At 51.6% G+C, this 20691-nt stretch overlaps 1 protein-coding gene across 21 annotated transcripts in view; it reads right to left on the bottom strand.

Annotated features, from left to right (window-relative positions):
- CaMKII (Calcium/calmodulin-dependent protein kinase II) overlaps nucleotides 1-20349 on the bottom strand; it is a 166680-nt gene extending 146331 nt beyond the window's left edge. For 12 of the 21 annotated variants that reach the window (XM_089582797.1, XM_089582798.1, XM_089582799.1 and 9 more), the window contains exon 1: nucleotides 20154-20347. In XM_089582797.1, the coding sequence (XP_089438923.1) occupies nucleotides 20154-20266 (113 nt within the window). In that variant the 5' untranslated portion in view covers nucleotides 20267-20347. Of the gene's footprint in view, nucleotides 1-20153 lie in introns of all 21 variants that reach the window. The other 9 variants (XM_089582790.1, XM_089582792.1, XM_089582795.1 and 6 more) reach the window with 4 other exon arrangements.
- Between the last annotated feature and the right edge of the window lie 342 nt (nucleotides 20350-20691).

Below are 20691 nucleotides of genomic sequence, written 5' to 3'. Positions count from 1 at the left end.
GTGGTCTACAACTTTCGGGTAGACACTTTTTTCTAGAAGCCATTATTTAAAAAGTTAGCTAGTTAGGCCCAACCAATGAGAAAGAAAGAAAGAAAGAAAGAAAGAAAGAAAGAAAGAAAGAAAGAAAGAAAGAAAGAAAGAAAGAAAGAAAGAAAGAAAGAAAGAAAGAAAGAAAGAAAGAAAGAAAGAAAGAAAGAAAGAAAGAAAGAAAGAAAGAAAGAAAGAAAGAAAGAACCCCGTAAACTAAAACGATCACAGGACGTGAGAAAGCAGAGCTTAAGCGCCAGCATACTGCCAGGTAGGCGTGATCCGCGCGTGCGCTACCGTGAATAGAACGAACAGAAAGAGCGACAAGTAGCAGCAGCAGACGCGTGAGAACAATGGAGCAACGGAGCACCGTGCGACGTGACTGCCAGCTGAGGCGGGCGGAGCATCATCTTACGCGGCATTCCGAAATGTGCATACCTACCTGTGCCTCGAGGTTTCCGAACACGGAGACGGCCGCGCCGTCCAGGTCGAGAGCGATAGGATCGATTTTCGATTCCAAGCTTCAGCGAGAGAAGTGCAGATTGCGCTCTCGGAAGAGGAGAGGCACAAAAGCCCCGAGCGCGAGAAAAAAAAGCGAATGGCAGAGCTATGCTGTTCAGTTGTATATCTTACACAGTGTTGTATATACACCCCTACCCCTGTCCTTTCTTTTTGTCGCTGCCCTCCTTTTTACCCCTCCGTGTCCCTTTTACCTCCGCTAGCCGCAGCTCCGGAGCCTCAAGCTTCGATGGCAGATGCCACGGCTGGCAACATCCTTTCGTTTCACCTTTATTTCGCTTTCAATAAATCGCCAATAACAGCCACTCGCCCGTTTCGTTCCTATACGTCGCAGTCCTTCAAGTGCATCCCTATACATGTCCTTCCTAAACGTCCGAAATAAGCCTCGCTTATTGAATGACCAGAAGATGACCAGCGCTCCATCGAGTGTAAACAAAGCCTACAGCTTCAGCTGTGCACATCGTGCCAATCTCGACCGGCGCATTCCGCGAGCAGCACGTACAGCCCTTTTCTTTCCTTCCTTCAGAACGATAACAGCGCACGACACTTTCTTCGCCGTCGGCGAAGTACACAGCCTTTGTCAAAAGTAAAGTGCCCAAAGGGTTTGCTCCAAATCCGCGAAGTGGGGCTCCAGCAGCATCCGTGGAAGACCTCCTCTAGCTTTCGGAGGGGTGAGGACGAGAGTTCCTTGTAGCATGGCGCACAAGCGGTCGCCTTGGGCTCTTTGCTTCTCGGAAAGTCTAAGTCATAGCCGAGAGCTGCACGACCAGCTGGCGGCCAGTGAGAACCCATTCGCGATACAGTTTATTGCGGTCACTCCTCGACTCCTCACGAAGGCAAACAATTTGGGATGCAGAAGCCTCCGGAGCCTTGAACTTGCAATGAGCTGAAGCGGAAGCCTTGTTCCACGCGAAAACTTGGAAGGCATGTACAGTACGGTCCACTGTTAAAGGGAACATGAGATCCCGTGACCTCAGCGCTTCGCGGCGCGCTGCCACCGAGAACTTGAGGGAATTGTCGGCACAAGACGCATGCGCAGTAAGCATGGCGGTTGGTCTTTCCACGCATGCGTCTCATGCCGCCTATTCTCGCAGCATCTAGGCAGCAGGCCTTCGTGAAGCGCGGAGGGCACGCGATCGCATGTTCCCTTTAACAGTGACCGTACTGTACTTGTCCATTGCGGGGCCGCGAGGTCGGCCTCTGCGAGCTAGAAAGGTGTCTCCCGAGCAAGGGAGGCCCCCGAGAGGGGTCTGAAAGGCGTCCGTCGATTGTACCTTACTCTGTAATGCGTACAGGCGCAGAGAATGCCGGAGAAAAGTTGTGAAGGCTGACAGGATATTATCACAACTGGTTCCTCCATTGCAGAAATATATGAGAAAAAAAAAAAAACTAGGTGATGTGTTACGATGACAGCAGAATTAAATTTAGCTAATTTCGATAATTTCTGAATATGTAAGGATGACAAAACTCCGTGGAAATACGCAGCAGGCGCATACAGTAAATAAATATGAAAACGTAAAAAAAGCTGCTCTATCAACGACCGCAGAAGTTTTTGTGCTGCTTTGCCACTAGGGTTACTTTTTGCACGATTAAATCTTCCAGCAGGACTACACATCTGGCCGCTAACACTGACCTTGATTCGATAGATACGTTGGAAGAGAGCTGTTCTTCAAGTACGTCATCAATAAATTCACGCACAGTTGAAACAGAACAGAAAAATTATCCACATTTTCGCACTCTAAGTCACGGGTGTTACGAGAGCAATTAGAGTATTAAGAAAAAAAAGTCGATCAAACGATGCGAAACAGCGCCGCTGGGTATCCAGGTGTCCGCAGTGCGGGTTCGTCTCACCCACGATAGCTCTACAGACTACACGTGGTTAAGCGTCTGGAACTCCTCAATCCCACTGTTCACGTGCTCTCTTTCGCGGCTATTAGTAACGCCGTGTAATAGTCTCACAGTCAACAACTGTATTTTATTTAACCGCCTTTCTATAGTCCGCAGCTGTCCGCAGCGAAGCGCAAGCTTACGGGTGTGGGGCGAGGGCGTCCACAAGCGAACCCGTCTTGCCAGCTCGCCAGCCACCCACACAGCAGGTGAAGGCCGTCGCCTTGTGCCTTTACGGCTCTCACCCACACACAACAACTCGTGAGATGGAGTCTATGTATAGTTATCAAGCCTTGGCTGTTTTCGAGGCCGCCTCCATTGACAAAACATTGCCAGAGAAAACGCGTCTTTTAACTCAAAAAGCCTACTTTTAAATCTTCGGTGACACAGCTGCCTCACCGTCAGCTAATGCCCGTATAGGCGTGGCCCGGACTGACATCAGCACTACTAAGCCGTGGCTGCCGGGTCCGAGACCATGCTGCACGGTGTCGTTCGAGCCTTCGGCGGCATACACTGGTGCCACCCGAATTCCAGGGCTTGAATTCACTCGAAGCTTCGAGCGAGGCAGCGTAACCACCGGGGGCTCAATGTCTTTCCTCTCTGCAACGGAGCTATACGCACCGCGTAGAGCCGCTCCCGAAAAACGCGCAAAAACCACTCAGGGCCCCCCCTTTTTTTTACGGGTGCCCGCCACGAAACTACACGTACAGCCCCATCTATCAAAACTTTCTTTTTTTCTTTTTTGGCTCATTCCGCTTCCATAAAGGGCAACCGCCATTGTGCGTCTACACTTAATAGAGCAAAGCATCGGCTTCACGCCTCATTAGTGCGCCCGGGCCACGAGGACGACCCCCAGAGCGACTCGCGACAACGCGGCCATCGAGCATACAGCATATGCCGCGCCTAGTCGTTAGCCCCAGTCCGTCACGGGTACAAAGCGCGTCGCTGCGCCAGTTCGCATGCACGTTTGTACTACGCACAAAAAAAAAGAAGCCTGGAAAAGACAGCACTCGCTAACTTGGGCGGTCCGTCGATAAGAAGCGCCTTTATTCTCCTTCCGTCGAAGGATGAATTGAAATGGGTGACGCGGTGCCGAGTGGTGCGCCAGTTTTAGAACGAGTCGGTGAATCCCTCACCGGCGAGGAACCGTCCTGTTAGAGCATACAACCCATGCCTCGGCAGCAGCGTGCCCTTCCAACAGCAAGTCACTCGCCCAGTGCACGTGTAGTGGCGGGCTGTGCCACGGGGAGATTTGGAACAAAAAGAAAAAATAGCCGCCTTTGAGCACAGAGTTGATCGCATTACGTGCCCTGCGGAGACCTCTCTCTCAGGTACGGGCAAGTCGTTTTGCGAAATAGCGAGTAAAGCAATTGTAAACAGCAAACCGCTGCGTGGCTGGAGGCAGTGCTTAGTCGACGTTTCTGACGTATACACAACGACGAAGTCACGAACATTATTGGGAAAAACCCTCTTACGCGCGTCGAATGGGTTGCAATGGCGACTGCAAAACGACGACTCCGTTCATGAGATATATGACCGATCAGCAAACTAAAATTTCAGGTTCGGCAAGCACGGAGCCTGAGTTAACGTGCGAAGACTTCGGTGAGGTTAACGTGCGTGACGCCACAGATGCAGCGTTACCCCTAAAAAAAAAAAAACGCCCGAACTGAGGTCGCATAAACTGCAGACTTTTAAAAAATTGGCCTGCGCAGAAATTGAACGCCACACGTCTGTCAAAGTTGACACGGAAGTGATCCCGATGGAGAGGAGAAAGTGGAGCAAAAAAAAAAGTCTGAAATACGTGACCCTCAAAAATAAGCAAAAAAAAACATCAGAGTTGCCCTTTATGAAAGGAAAGAAAAAAAGACAACGGGCAGTACGCGGTCAATCAATGGGCCCGCGGTCAATCAATGGGCCCGCCGCAGTCAGCCGCAAATCGCTCGGGGTTTCAAAAACACGCCGAAATTGGACGCTGTCCTCCTAGGTGCGACGCTCGCAGGCGGCCGCAGCCGCAGCAGACGCACCGAGGTAGCGCTGCCAGCATGTATACCTGCACGGGGCTCCGCCGCGCGCAGCTGTTTGTGGGAAACGATTACGCTGTTCCAAGCTGGGGGCCAACTGGCGGGAAAAGGGAGCTCCCGCTGCGCGCACGCAATCACTGGCGGCGCTTCCGCCGTGGCTGCCAAACAGCCTTCGAAGCACTCGAGCCACGCCGAACGGAGACGCTCACACGGGCCCAGGCAGAGCACATGAATGCGACAGTAGCGCACCGAACTTCCTATAGCGCATCTCGCGGAGCCGATACGCTACTGTTTACATGTAGCGCATAAACTCTGGCGGGACGGTGACCCCCTTCGCCCATTGCACGCGGTGGAGTGGTCCGGCCGCCCCCATCTTGAGCGCAGATTGCTTTGTTATCTGGCTGAAGGGGTATTATTGCACAGCCACCACAGCAAAGAGGAGGGACACCTCCAACACTATTTTGAGGTGTGCATTAATGGGACGCGCTTTCCTAACGCATTATCGCCGTTTACATGAATGCGATGCGCTAGAAAGTCGACGCGATGCGATGCGCCAGTTGTCTCATTCATGTAAAACTTGCCTGCGGAAAGAAACAGCGACCGATTTCTGCTTCCCCTAGCACCCCTTGTACATAAAAAAAAAAAAGTAGAGATCCCTTTCCTCTGTTGTTGCGAATGAGATGAGGCAGGCGACAATAGCCCGACACCAAAAAGCCTGACACCCCTGCGCTTCAACCCGCCAACTGGTCAAACTTTGTGTCGAGCAACGTGGTGTTTTTCGCCAAAACTTAACGCATTAATGCAAATAGTACTTAGTACGCAACACCGACTAGCACCTCTTGTAACTTTGTCATAACTATACTCCGATTCGGTCACGAGGTGCCCAGAAAATGCGATCAAGAAAAATTACTGCGCAAGCGACAGAGCACGACGTTACGAGCTCATGCAAGGAAACAAAGGCGCGGTGAAGGGAAGGGGGGGGGGGGGGGGGTGCAAGTCGAGGAATGAAAGGGGCGCTCGTAAAACTGCGGAAAGGAAAATGAATGGGCAACGGTAGCAGGCAGGAATAGAGCGGAGTGGGCCGGGAAACAAACGCCAGTTAATGGCATCCTATCGTTGCAATCAAGAGGAAATTGGCATGGGCAGGCCATGTAGTGCGGAGAGCAGTGTTAATGCGCCTGCACCGCGGGAAAGCACTGAAATGATTTAACGTTTCACAATTCCTTCGGAAGCTTTGTTTTTCCTTTAAAAACATAACACGGGGAAACGCCAACGAGTGCTTTGTCCCCCAGGGGGTAACCTATTGGTTGCAACGGGATGTGTTCGTCATGAAATTGTCGGAAGTGTTCATTCCTTAGTGTCCTCGAGTTTAGTGCACGAACCCAAAACGTAGTTTGTGGTCATCACATTCCCCAAGAATTCACAACTATGTTTTTCTTGTTTCGTCAGAATAAAGTTGTATTCGAGGTATGTGTGTGCCCAATACAAAGACACATTACTTAACCACGCTTAACCCGGCATACTAGGAACGTTCATGACCACAGCCTTACGCCGTACTTTGCCCCTACAAACCTCTTTAAAAACTTCTTTTTTTTTTTGTTCGCACTATCGCTCAGTGGAACAGCTTGCCAGCTCTTGTCTTTTCCGCGCGTGATGTTCATGATTTTGAAGAACGCTTGTTCCCTCTCATCTGAGTTCTGTTTGGAATCCTACGTCTGGTGTTTTATAATATTTCTTCCTGTTTTTTTTTTCTTTTTGACAATGTTGTTTATACAGCAACCTTTTACTTCTGACTGCCTTTATGTTGATCACACAGGTGTTTTGTAGTGTTTGTCTGTTTTCTCTTTTTTTTTTTTTGAAGTTTGGTGTGATCTTTGGCTGTTGTTATATTGCCCACTCTGCTTGGCCCTCGGGCTGCAGTATTTTGTAAATAAATAAATTAAGAGTTCCCGATGTAAACATGACTTTCTCCTGAAATAGGTTTTACCAGGTGTTTCTTATTCCTTACGTCATTACTCCGTGTATACAGCCAGTTATCCCTCAGTTTACAGTGTGCTAACTTCATGTAATCTTAATGGGACCCGCCATGCTGGCTCAGTGGCTTTGGCGTTCGGCTTCTGATTCCCCGGACGCGGGTTCGATCCCGACCGCGGCGGCCGTATTTCGATGGAGGCGAAATACAAAAACGCCAGTATGCTGTGCATTGTCAGTGCACGTTAAAGAACCTCAGGTGGTCTAAATTCATCCGGAGCCTTCCAATACGGTGTCCCTCATAGCGTGAGTCGCTTTGGGACATTAAACCCCATAACTCACTTTTTTTTTCTTTGTAGTGCATGTTTATTTTCTTCATTTCCTTGCTACCATGTACTGCGCACACATCCGCTCTCTCGTTGCCATCAATTACGGTGTGGCTTGGGACATAATTTTATGTTACGCCTTTGTGTTGTGACCTCTGTTATATTGTGCATTATATCACCAAGCAATGGCGTGATTGCGTTTGCGGGAGTGTGAGCACGCCGAGGGCGTAGACTATACTGTCCTTCATAATCTCGTTTATTAGAGAGATATAGCATATCGTTACCGTGTTTACGTTACGGTTTACCGGGCTCAGTTACCGTTTACCGGGCTCGGCTGGCGACATCTGCGCATGCGCGCCCATTACCGGGCCGGTGACACTTTACGGAAACTCTTCAGCGTTGCGGAGAGAGTTAGCGTTCGCTTGTAAACAAACATGGCGGCGCCCTGCTCGCCCGCTTCGGAATAAATGCATGTCACCGCTGGATTCTTTCATGCGACAGCTCACTCAAATGGTAGCGGTTCGCTTTTATTTCGCATACTCTCACCCATACGTCGAGGTTTAAGTGACAACTAGCCCATGTTGTTGAGATAATTCTGTGATTTTCGAGCACTTAAGCCTAACTATCCGCGTCGCAAATTTTCCTTCCTCCAAGCGCGTAGCCAAGGAAGCAACAACACTGTAGCTTTTGTGCCAGCTTTAACATTTTTCTCTCTATTTTCATAGTTTTCTTCCTGGAAAAACAAAAACATTCTGGTAATGCTTGTCATATTCACCACTAAATTCAGAAAAAAAAAGTTTCTCCAGTCCAGAGTTCAAGCGCTTTGACTTACTGACACCAGATGGCGCCACTATGTTTACACCCAAGTCGTGCATCCAAACATCCAAAGAAGCGACGCTGCGCGCGGCAAACAGAAGGTGTTGTAGCTGCGTTTTTACAGCATTCGCAACGCAGTAAGCGCAGCGTACACAAGCTTAGTGCGTTCTGTGTAGTAAACTTGTCTACTGGTCAGGGTACTTTTGAAGCCACTGAGTCGGCCGTTAGCAGAAAAGTAGTGAGCACGTCTATATATACAGAGAAAAAGATGATTAAAGAGCATGTAGCACCTCACTGCAAAGAAATGCTTTCAATGCATGCGTATTTCTGTTTGTAATTAATGCTGGGCCTTCTACCATCATCATCATTCGTTTTCGCCTTACGGTAACTTGTTACGGGAGAGACCGGGGAGACGATATGCTAAAACGTCTTCTAGCGTGCGTAGCGCTAACCGGAAACTCCGGCGTCCGGTAACACGGTAAACGGTAACGTAAACACGGTAACGATATGCTATAACTCTCTATTTTCTCTGCGGCTATACGGACGGCGTAACATTCAGCGGTAAAAACAGTCATTTCGTGCTACTGCTCTTCCCATGCAAAAAGCTGTCTTGGAACGATCTGTACAAAACTTGGCACTGTTGTCATAAACGCGGAGAGTAGATAAAAGATGGCCCCTCCGGTAACTCAGCGGATCCCCAGTGATGGTAAACATAGCAGGGGATGACAAGTGGACAGATAAGATTAGAATGTTTGTTGCCCGGAAAAGGTGCCGCAGCTGACGAACGACAGAGCTGATTGCAGATTAATAATGGAAGAGGTCTTTGTCCTGCAGTTCAACTATACGCAGTTCGCCAGGGGAAAGCTTGTACCCACTGTATCACCGGTGGCTACCCGGCGACACTGGGGATCGAACCTCGTAGCTCCCGCATGCGAGGGGGATGCTCAAACCACTCGGCCACCGCCGCGGCTAGAGGGCGGTACACGCAAAACAAAACGGCTACACTGAGAACACTTCTCTCGCCACAGAAATTCGCTTAAATCTGGGGCGGATTTACGGGTCACTTCTTGGAGGAGGCGGACCCATTTGAACCATGTATCTCTTAAACATTATCCCTGAAAAAAAAAAAAAAGAGGTACACCACGGTTTTCTAAAGTTATATAAGCCCCTGGCCTCAATGCGCACCAAGCACTAAGAATCGTCTAAAGGCGCAGAAATTCACTTTTCAGGAGCAAATTAGCCACGTGTGAAATCCCGCCAGGTGTTCCACTGAGTAAATGCGCTCGCGTTGCACAGTGGACCCGCAGGAGGGCAGACGAGCGCTGCGCTGGATGGAACCTGCTTACAATTTCGTGGACATAAACCCGCCCACGAAATTCTGCGCACAAAGACTGCGTCAGTGCAACCATTGGAGGCATGCCTGGCTGGCTTGAAGCCCCTTTCACCCCTTCTCGACACGGTCAGGAGAACGTTCGGTGTGCACTCAGTGAAGCCGAGCGGAAAAACCGTTAGCCAGGCCGCGCGCGACGGCTACCCCATTTTAAACACGCAGTTATCTGCCACATAGCAACTCCTCTTGGCTGCCGCTGCCTTTCGATTGCCTCAGCACTCTCCGGTGCAGAAAACCAAGGCGGAGCAAGCCCACGACGGGCCGAATCGGCCCTGGTCGTTTCGTGAACCGCATATGGGCGAGCTTACCGCCCGCAGCAGGGATGTTCCATGCCGGAAACCAATACTTCCCTAACTTCGACCTGAGAAATCCCTATTTTGGGCACTTTTTCCCTGTAGCGGTTTGGGAAATCCCTGCACTTCCCTCCCCGGGTTGTTATATAGCATTTTTGTCGTTAACTCTTGCTGTTCGTCGCGACTGTTGAAGGCTACCCATGGAACTTGCCAACTGCTACTGTGTAAAAAGAAAAAAAAATTGTAAGAATACAGTTTCATTTTTTTTTTCACAGAATGTTATACAAGTGCAGTGAAATGAAACAGGCACGTAAATGACTAGCATAGCCAATTTGTATTGTCTTTAGCCACACCCCCCCCCCCCCCCCCCAAAAAAAAAAATCATGTTCCTGTCAATTATTGAAATTCCCCGAAAACACGGGATAATTCTGTTTTCACTTTATGCCCAATTTTAGCCTGAAAATTTCCGAACGGAACCTAACACATGCGCGACGGTCGCTTTGCCGTGCCGCCTCAGCAGCCGTCAGTCAACCGGGCGCTAACTTTACAACTCTTTGTCGGCGCGTGACAATTACAGATTCGCCCCAAGAACGACGACTCTCGCGAAGCGTGCCGATCTATCGAGACAATGGAACACACGTTCTTTGTTCGCCCATTTTATCGCGCCCCCCAGAACGTGCAGAACGTTCAGCGCCTTTTCGAGCCGCAGGTGTGCCTTGTACTTTGTGCGCGCGCGTGTGGGACTTGGCTCGTTCCTTGTGCGAGACCCCGAACAACCCAACTTGCTTTTGGGGTAGACCTGGCCTCTCTGCGCGATGAAGGATTGACTGCGCACTCCAAACTTTTTTCTCTGCCTTTGAGTTTGCACAATTCAGCACACACGGCGTCATTTCGCATAATTCGTTCTTTTTTCGTTTTTTTTTTCTTCTCGCCAATTACTAATTTCCACTTTCGTTCACCCTCGAGCCCTACGGACGAGACATGCTCCCGACACACCTAAGCTCCCTTCAGTCGGTACATTTATTTTACTCTCGCCTTAAATTTCCTATGGAACTCACAAAAATTGCATCACCGTCTCCAATTATTTTTTAACTTGCATTCCGCTCAAATGATTCGTGCGCTGAATTTTCAACGCCTATCCCAAGCGCGGTGCCAAGCCGAAGCGTGTACGAATAATCCGTTCAAAAGCCCGAAAAACTAACCCGGGGCTCAGGTGCGCGGTAAGCCACGCCGCGGAAGCAAGCAGGGAGAGTTTTGATCTAATACCGGGTCAAAAAGCCGCACGCCGCACCCGACCCGTTTTACACTGCCGCTTATACCGTCTTCCCCGGCGGTCGTGAATGCTGAAAGAATAATTAAACTATAGGGCACACGTAACCCGAGCAGGAAGTGGGCTACAGCCGCCTTTGAATGGGCGTAATGAAGTTTTTCTCACCGAACGCACCCTAGAAATTCCCTCGAACGACGCAGCAATTGTTTTTTTTTATTATTATTATTCTTTCGGTGCTTCGCTGACAAGTGTGCGCACTAAGTTTGCTTCTCGAAAAAAAAAAAAAGACGCCTCTTTCGGGAGCAGGCCATAAATTATGGGAGCCAGACGTGCGCCCAAAAAGTAAGCCTGATTAGTCAAATTAAGAGAACGAACGGCGCACTAGAAATACCGTTCCTTTTTTCTTTTCTCTCTATCCTCGGGTTCATCTTCACTGCGAAACCAGCAGCGGCAAAACTTCACCCCCGCGTGAGCAGCCCTGACGCGAACGAAGTGCGTCCCAGTGTTGGACAGGCTAACATGTGGACAACGCAATTATAACAGCGAGCATTATAGAATTACATGCACTACGTTGAAGACTACTCGGACACCAAAAAAAAATGGACGACGAACGACGGCAGGAAAATACGACCCTTCAAAGGTTTCCTTTCTTGACGTGTGTTCAATTCCGTTTTTTTTTTTTTCAACATGTTTTTGCACTTTAAATTTTACCAATGACAATGATGCAGTGGAATTCAAGAAAAAAATCGACGACTGCCTTTCATTCGCGGTAAAAAAAAATCAGGAAAATTACAAAATTTCATTTTCGTGACCCGAGGATTTTCGACAAAACGAACCTGCCAGAAAACGATCAGCGTTTTATTTATTTATACCTCGAAAAAGTACGAAAATGTCGACATGTAGAAAAAGGGACCCACGCCGTTCTGGTAATAGCATGAAGGGCCTTTCGGAGGGCCGAATCTCGTTCAATTATGAAAAAGCCTATTTGAACCGAAGGTTCGAAATTCTGTTCATTTAATTTACTGACGCCGAAATATTGAATTTGCATGAAGTAGCCGAAGTTTGCATAGATTAAACAAATGCTATGATGGGGCGAAAGCAAGAGAAGTGCCTCGACCCGTGCCACGGGAGTATAAACAGCGAAACTTTAAAAAAAAAAAACGCATTTGCTTCTGTTACTGAAGCAGCAGCGTTTTATAACTTTCAAGTCGCCCAAATGACGTTCGCCGTCATGTGACTTTTTTTTTTTCTTTCAGAACTGAATTATACAAAAGTTTTGTCGCAGAACTAACGTCTCGAGCGATACTAATGCTCATCCTGCTGAGTAAGCACATGTCCCCATCTTTCGCGAGCGCGAACGAAAACAAGAAGAACGGCCCTGCAGCCACCATTACTGCCCTCACTCGAACCCGCTTTTTTTTTTTGTCATTTTTGGTTTGCGCTGCGCTTTGTTCGGGATCTCCGGACGGACTGCCTTATCTAATTAGGGGTCTCGGACGAAACGAGGGGCGGCTTCGTATGCCGGGTAGACACAAAAGGCTAAGAGGACCGCATACTGCACCCGAAGCGGTCGCGATAAAATCGGGACGCGAAAGACCCTGCCCGCACGCATATCGCAATGCAAGCGCCTAAGCCCACGTGGCTCAACAAAGGCAGTGAAAGAAAAAGAGCAAGTAACGCCCGGGATCAACCCACTGACGTTCCATTAACACACACAGGCATCGATGCAGTTCGGAAATTTAATCTAGGCCTGTCTCCTGCGACAGGATAGTTTGACAAGCCAGAGAGATGACGCACAGCGAGGGGCGATAGGCGACGAGGCTGGGAAGAGGAAAGTGAAAAAGACAAAGGCAGAAAAAGAGGTGACGTGGAGGGGGTGAAGGACACGCTGGAGTGACTCGCAGTGACGCCAGTTTCCGTCCTGTACCCCCCTTCCATCCGTCTCCCCTGCTCCGAAGCGAGCGACGAGACGAGAACAAAGGAGTCGGCGGAAAAGCGCAACCTCCTCACGCATTCGCCACAGGGCTCGCCCGAAGACAAAAGCGCCGCGAATGACGCACAAGACGTATAGTGAGTAGTGTAAGACAACTTTGCACTCCATTTGTCCACCTCGTTGTTTGACTTCTCAAATCGGAACGAGTGCAAAAAGTAAGCCGAAACGATTCACGACGCCTAACATCACCGCGCCACCAAGTGGCGTTCGCGTACCACCGAGTCGCGAACAAACAAAAAAAAAACGCGATTCGGGAAGGACATCTTCGCTCGGAAGACCAGGACCCCGCAGCACCGGCGACGGAGTTCAGCCGGGGCCCGCATTCGACAGCCGAGACTATTCCCCGAAAACGCTTATCGTTTGAAAACCGCGCAGCCGTCGAGAACCGACAAGCCTTTACGACGCCACGGCCGCCTTCCGGGCGACCGCGGCGTCGACTCGAGGTTACAATCGCGGTTTCCTCAAAAGCGCCTCCGGCTAGTGAGCTCGGTCGAAACGAGCTGTCTCGCAGCTACAAAAGCGCACACCGCCGTTTTCCAAAAGCGCCCGGGTTTCCGGGTTCGCTATTGGGGTCCTAGTAGCGCCCCGACGCTTCACAGTTCTGAACAGGTGAAGAGGGAAGTCGTCGCTGCCCTCCAGGGACTTGGATTACGAAACGCTCTCCATCTGAAAACAGTCTCAAAGCCCTATTCCTATTGGTCGGCCCTGATCGGCGGATATATCGACCAATACGCGTGCGGGGTTTTGAGAATGTTTTCAGACAGAGAGCGTTACGTAATCCTCCGGGCCCCGAAGGTATATCGCTCGTCCGGGAGCTTACGAAAATTGAAAATATCGGTGGTAATATACGCGGGTATGCACGGCGCACGGGTCATTTCGCAAGGCGAGCCTTCTCGAGTGCAGGAGAGCTGGAAGAGCGTCGATCCGCCAGTCGTATAGAGAAAATAAGAAAAAAAAAAGTGGACGGCTGAAAAGCGAGCGGAGAAGAGCTAAGTTGGCAGCAGCCGCTTCCTTTCCTTTCCCCGGCCCAGAGCGGGGCTCGCACACGCCGCCTCCGAGGGGGGTGCCAAGCGACAGCGATGCGCTGGGAGGGGGGTGACGGCAGGAGCAACGACCCCGAGGCGGCACCGCGGAGGGGACACCACCGCGTCTCCCAGCGGGCTCCAAAGAGGGCCACTGGTCACAACGAGAGCGAAGCCGCACTAAGGGAGCCGTTAGGCGCCGTCCGCTAACCGCGCCGAAAAATAAGGGAAGCAAGGATTCTTTTTTTTTTTTTCGTTAGGGCGGTTAAAATCGAGCCGCTGCCATGGAAACAGGGTTTCGTTTCTTTCTTTTCGTCCCCGACCATTTCGCACCACAGCCTCGCGACTGAACTATCCGCGTCAGCGAACGCACTGCTTCCGCATGTACAGGGTCGCTCGCCCACTCCTGGCTTGGACACGCGAACGACACGGCTGCGCTCTCCGGAGCTGGGCCAGTGTGTCCGTTGCATGTGCGCACCAGAGCGAAGTGGAAGACGGCGAGAAGCACCAGCTCTTGGTCCCTTGAACTGACGCGGCAACTCTGCTTCGACGTGTGGCTGTGTCGGATGCACTGCCCATCCGAAGAGCGCAGCCACAACGCTTGCGTGTTCAAGCTAGGAGTGGACGACCCTGTTCAGGAAGCTATACATTCTGGCTAATGTGTGCCACCGTTGGGAAGACCGGTCCCTGCAAAATTACCGTCGTAACACAGTCGGGAGGTGGTCGTACGTTTGATCAAGTCTGCGATATGCTGCGATATGTCAGCCACGGACGACGGCCCCACACGAGCAGTTTCTTGCGTGCGAGAAGCTTCGAGTTGGGCTCCCCATTTGTAGACGTTACAGCTGCGGCGACAAAGCGGCCACGTTTTAACGGGACAGTAAGTTTTCTGCGCACAAATTCAAATTACCACGAAGATAGCCTTCTTAGCCTCTTCGGTAGCCTGATCCGTACACCCGGGCGAGGAAGGACAGTTCAGTCGGCGAAAAAGATGCCCGACGAATCCAACGTCGCGCCAACCACAACTAGTGCCCGTGAAAACTGGCGCGTCTGCGACCGCGAGGTTTTAGCCTGTACTTATGGGGCTCCACGAAGTGACGACCCTCCCTCTTTTCACGACCTTCGGACGAAACACGCCACGTCACAATGAGTCAGTCCCGCCTTTCAATTAACGTCCAGACTGGCCCCGATTTTTTTTCTTTTTCTATCTCTTCTCAAGATGTGGATAACCACGTTGGAGAGGGTGCACAGCTGTCGTACGCACACACGGCAGCGACTAGCGCGCGCAGCAGTGGCCGTTCCACCGCCGCTGCCGCCGGCGCAGCAGCAGCAGCAGCCGGCCGGACGTTCCAGGGCTCGCCGTGGAAACAATGTGCAGTGCGCAGGCGTCCACTGCCGCCGACAGCGAGTGCGCTCGCGAAAAGAAAACGGCCGCAGGCCGCATTGTTCGCCTCTCCGGGAACAGGCGGAAGCAGACCGCGCGCCGCAGGGGCACCGAAGAACGTCGACTCTCGCCCCTTCTATTTCTTCCGCTTGCCATTTATACTTGTCCTTCAGAGGACGCTCCCGGGATGGAAGAGAAGCACGGTTCGAACAACCAACGGGGGGGAGAACCGCTCGCCCCACCGGCGGAGAGTTGCGCGATTATTCGCGAAAGAAGGAAAAACGAGGGAACAGGAACGATTCCATCCTCTGGAACCGATCATTATTTCGCGATCTCTCGCAGGGCATCGGTAGTTGTTCGGGGAAACTTTCTGGGGTTGGCATACTGCAGAAGCGGCAACTTCATATAATGCGGCAGCTAAAGCGCGCTGCTACGCCGACAAAAGCCGCGACGGCGACGAAGTTACCTTTCTCGCGAAGGCCTCGGGTTTCTGCAAAAACTCGAGAAAACACGCCCGCGCCTTAGTTAAAAAATAAGGCAGCGGTCGCAACCATAGTGAGGTCGGACGGTGCTCCGCTCTCCAGCGATGTCGCTACAGTTTTTATCGCGTAGATTTCACTGCCCCGTCGCCCTCCCGGTTCCCACTACAGTCTTATCGCGCTAAATTTATCTCGCAAAGACTCGGGTAACGGGAAGAACTAGCAGGCCTCGAACACAACCTTGCAAACACACAAGGCCGTGCGAGCCTCCGCTACAGCCCCTCTCCGCCATCCATTTCACCCACCAGAAGCCCTCAGCAAGATCAAAGACGCAGTGGGATGGCGATCAATGCAGAAGCGAAACTAGCCCGAGTCGCTTTGGGACGTTAAACCCCATAAACCAACAACCAATAATGCTAACGCAGGCTTGTCGCATCACATCATATGATCGTCTGTGCATATTTTTTTGTTATTTTTTTATGCAGCGAGCAACACACGTCATGAGAAGACCATATTGCAGGGCTCCCAACTGACTTTTCCCACCTTGGCTTGTATCGCGCACCAAAATCGGTGCACTATAGCCGTTTCGCGCTTCGCCCCCTTCGATAGATGGCCGCCGCGGCAGTGATTCCGACCGACGACGTCGCGCTTCTGGGAACGCCACAGCCATCGCAGCGAGTGGGCGGCGGCGGCAGCGTGCGGGCGTTGTCTCGGTCGCAAGAAATGTGCCGCCGTGCGCGCATACAACTGCAATTTCAAATGAAGAGAGAAACCGAACCGCCGCGCGAATGAGAGCGCTGCTCCCAGGAAAGCCTTCAGCGGTGCTCCCGCCACTGCTGCTGCTGCTGCTTTTTCCTCGGCGGGCTTTCCCACCGACACCGAAGGACGTTCTGCTTCTGTCCTACAAAATTACAACTAGACGGCCCCGAAGCTTCTTGCCCTCGACGTGCGACAAGAGGGTCTCTTTTTATGCGGCTGCGCTGCCAAAGCAGCACGGCGCAGTGTGCCTAAGCGCGCGCGCTTCGCGCCGTCGCACCACCGAATGGATGTGCTGTCGATTCAGCAGAATGGCGCCGCCGACACGACAGCGCTTCGGGAGGGACATACGTCGCGGCGTTCGCCGCCTGGACATTAGCTTTTTTTTCCCTTCTTTCTGTTTTACGCCGTCCCAAGCTCGGAGCCTGAGCAAACGCGAGCGCAAAGCGACCCGCGTAATTAATATTTGGACAGAGCGGACGATAGTCCCGACAGGCGGGCGCCATGACACAGCGCAGCAGGTGGGGGCCCATTTCGGTCCGCGTGCAGGCAGACACTGCGCGACACATGACCGGAGCCGCCTGCAAACAGACAGCCGCCGGTAATCGAGCCTGCCCCGCGCTCCGACCCCGGACGGCCGGACGCTTGGTCACGCGCTTCAGGCGAGCGCGCGCGTCGCGTGCATAGTAGGAACACGCAGCGATCTTCCCCAAGCAACACCCGAGGCAACGCACATGTTTACGAGCACTGGCATTTAAATGTGGGGCGTGACGCCTGGTACAATTTGCAATCGCTGTTCTCAATTCTGAAGGTTTTTTTTCTTTTTAAAATTTTTCTCGTTGTGTAGGCGTTCCTGCACCTTAGCAGGGAGTTCGCTTTTCGATGATGGCCAAAACAACAGTTGAGAAAAAATTTGCACCTTTTCTTCCGATAATAAAGCTCGGAAAATGTCCAAAGAGCCACCCTGCGACGCAGTTGAAGAAACGTATTCTGCAATCCTCGGCTCTTTCGCATCACGAAAGAAGCGTTGAGCACACCGCGCACGCCGGGGTAAACTGCCCTGCATCCCATCAAAAGTAAGGACGGCGACCAACAGAGTGCCTCCGTCGAAGCTGTCCGCGTAAAAGCCACCAGCAATTAGCGGGCCACTCGCTAAACGCCGCCGCCGCCGCCACACGGCACTTCGCCCTCGCGGTTTTCCCCCCTTTTTCTTCGCTCTGAAAGCGCCTCGCGCGGAAGGTCAACCGACGGCGTACAGCGAAAGTGGCCCGACATCGTCCGTGCACGCCCTTGCGATAGCCGCAAAACTGGTCGAGACGCAAAAAGAATGCGCTTCTGCTGGCCGCAACTTTTCCTCCTGCCGCGGGTGTCAGAGGCACCGACAGAAACGCCGGCCAAGAAACAACTGGCCGACCGCGGTGAAAATGGCCGAAGCAGGGCCCTTGACACAGGGACCGCGAAGGTGGCGGACGCTCGGCGCGCGCAACAGGATCAGTCCCAATCTACACTCACGTCACGAAGAAGCCCACTTCGCGAGAAAAGTGGCGCCGAAAGACACCGAACGAACCGCTTCCTAGCTAAAGGGTCCAGAGAAAACGGGACTGACGGGTGAGGGCGAAGAAGCACGCCACCTTGGCATGTTCACCTTTCCTCGTCCCTCCTCGTTAAAGGCTGGTGTTTGATGAGAAGTTTGTGCCTTCATCCGAACCTGAAATTGGCGGGAAAGAAAACCTCAAAACATCCCACAGGTCTCCTTGCCCCTTTTTCCTCACAAAAGGCGGGGGGCACTGAACAGTTTTTGCTTCCCACTATGAGCATCGGCCAACTTCTACCAGATTTAGTACATAAATGACCTTTGGCATCCTCAAGAGTGACGCACCTCCTCATGACCTTTGAGGACCACTGGATCTGTAGCAGTGGACAAAAATCAAAGTGCATGTATAATGGTCAAGGAATTAAAGGTGTCAAAGAAAGCTCACATTGAGCATAATGTAAGCAGTCCCTGAAAAGCAATGCCAAAGCAAGTCATGTTAACTATGACATATAGTCAAGCCAATGCTGGAAAGCCTATCCCTACCGCTTCTTCTCATAACCATGTGTGCTGCTGCACTCTTGACAATAGCATTATGCATCTACTTTTGCTTAAACATGATATCCTCTGAATACGAATGACATTATCAGACACCAAGCAGCACACAGCTAGGACAGTTTTACACAACTAATCTATTCAGAATAATTAAATTTCTTTCTGAAAAAAGCAAGTTGACTACTTCGGCGACAGAGGTAACTGCAGACGACTGATGTGATGCCAACGGTTGACCAAATTTTGTTTCCAGAACTGCACTCATGGCAGGCCGTCGCAGAGTAAGTACATGGCATTTTGCGCAATTTCAACACAGTACAGACATCTGTAACTGAGTATGATGAACTATACCACAGATTGTCTTTCTACTTTTTACTTTTACCAAGTCATCTGACCATGCAAAACTGTGTTCCCTTGTACTGCAGGTCGTTTTGCCCATTGTCCACTTATTTCATGCGTCAACCCACTACACAAATGCTCTCGTCACCCAAAGTTTGTGAATGGCCCCAGTGAATTTGAATGCGGGCTTTGCGAATTCAATTACTTTCAGAAACACTGCACACAATCAGTGCTGTAGTTAACAATTCATTTTCCTACGCTGACCTAACCTGTCAACTGTGCTAATGGTCCCTGTGCATCAGCTGCATATTGAAAATACAAATGTCCTGTCGCACTGAAAGACTTCCCAAGTACTGTGTGATCAGAGGCAATCAAAAAATGGACATGCTGCAAGCAGTTGCTCAGGCAACTTGCACACACCAATGATTTCTAAAAATGAAAAACGGAACACCAACAACCCAAGGAATCAGCTTCTGCTAGTCACTGCTAGAGGCTAGCAACTCCCTGTGACAGTGTGTCATAGCTATGGCCATGACTACATGGACAGAGCTATCACAAAAACAGCACTCCAGCCGTTTGCAGGCCTGCGCTTATGGATCAGAGTCTAAAGCTGCACTCATCAATGCAGACCCTACTAAATAATAACGTTTAGCCATGAATCAGCGCGCCACAAGATGAATTTACTGCACTAGCGCGCTCAGTTTCGCCTGAGCTCCGCTATGCAGTCGATATAACAAATTGATTTGAGAAGCCATATTAAGCAGTAGTCTACTCCCCAAGAGCCATAAGCACCACATATTTTCGCTTCAGCGAAACCGGTGAGCTAGCCAGTCATGCGTCCGAATGAGAAAACGCGCAGCTGGTCTTTTCCACGGGAGGTGGTAGCTAACGGCTAGGACAGACTATCGATTGCGGAATGAGGCGTTTATCCGCAGGAAATGAGATAATGTGGCCGCCCCAGCGCACCGGCGATGCGGCAATAGCGTCATTGTGAGCCGACCGGTGGGAAGCCGACATAACCGATTGCAAGGCCGAGGGTGGGCCGAGCCCCTGATCGTGGGCTGCCCCGCCGTACAATGAGCGCAGGGGGACCGCGGCGGTTACAAAGATTTCACTCCCACGAAATCGAGAAAGCACACACACTTTCAACTAGGGGCCAAGAACGCGCGAGCAAATTTTGTTCGCATGAGTGCAACCCAACACAGGGTCTTGAGTCCTTAAGACAGGAGGCTATTTTCTGGCGCTTCTCTGGACCAGACGCCAGAGAAACCTGCGGCGGCGGGTCGTGGCAGCAGGACGGCGCTGCCGGTGAGTCCAGCCCAAGGAAGGTGCACGGGCATCAGAGCCGGTGCAGAAGCAGCAACCAAACAGCACGGACCACTGCAGCCTTGACCGTGGCCAGGCCTGTGCAACGGCCGGGCGACTGGCAAGGGCGCCGACCGAGCATCGGAGCCCCCAGGAGGAGAGCGCATCGGAGCGCTGCGCTCCTATGCTCGCTGCGGCAGCAGTTGCCCCGTCTAAAGGCGGGCCAAATGTTCGCAAAGCCGTTGAGAAGCAGTTAGCCAGTTTGTACTTACTTTCCTAGTTCTTCTTTCAGCTCGTAGTTGTCACTGAATCGTGTTGTTGGTGTCGGGGCAGCCATATTGATTAAACTGGATGAAGGGAGATGAAAGGTCTCGCGGAATCTCATCCTAGGCGAGAGCGCCCTGATTACCGCTCCTCGACGCGCGCTGCGTCTTGCTCGTGCGCAGCCTCGGTGGCGCCCCCTCCGCCGCTCGCCGCCGCGCCGCCGCTGCGGCGGCTACAGCGTGAGCGCAGCGTGCGCGGATGCTGGCGACACCTGGCCGTGGCGACGCAAAGTACGTCGGCCGCTGTCCGCAAGCAGCTGGTCGAACGGGGCGCGCGTCCTCCTGGCCGGGATGAGGTTGCACAACCGTGTAATGCAGATTGCAAAGGACGCTGCGCGAATGTCGTTTTGAAGTGTTGTGTGGCTTGGGCGAGTAATCCGCCGAACAACGTCGGTGTGTAGCGCGGAAGTATACCAACAGGAAAAGGAAAGGGAGGTAGAGCTGCGTCGAGGTAAAGGTCAAAATGGAATGCGGCGACACGATCAAG

This window comes from Amblyomma mixtum, chromosome 3 (assembly GCF_055824585.1).
Source record: "Amblyomma mixtum isolate Tamu chromosome 3, ASM5582458v1, whole genome shotgun sequence".
Lineage (NCBI taxonomy): Eukaryota > Metazoa > Arthropoda > Arachnida > Ixodida > Ixodidae > Amblyomma > Amblyomma mixtum.
This window is presented reverse-complemented; position numbering and strand designations above follow the sequence as displayed.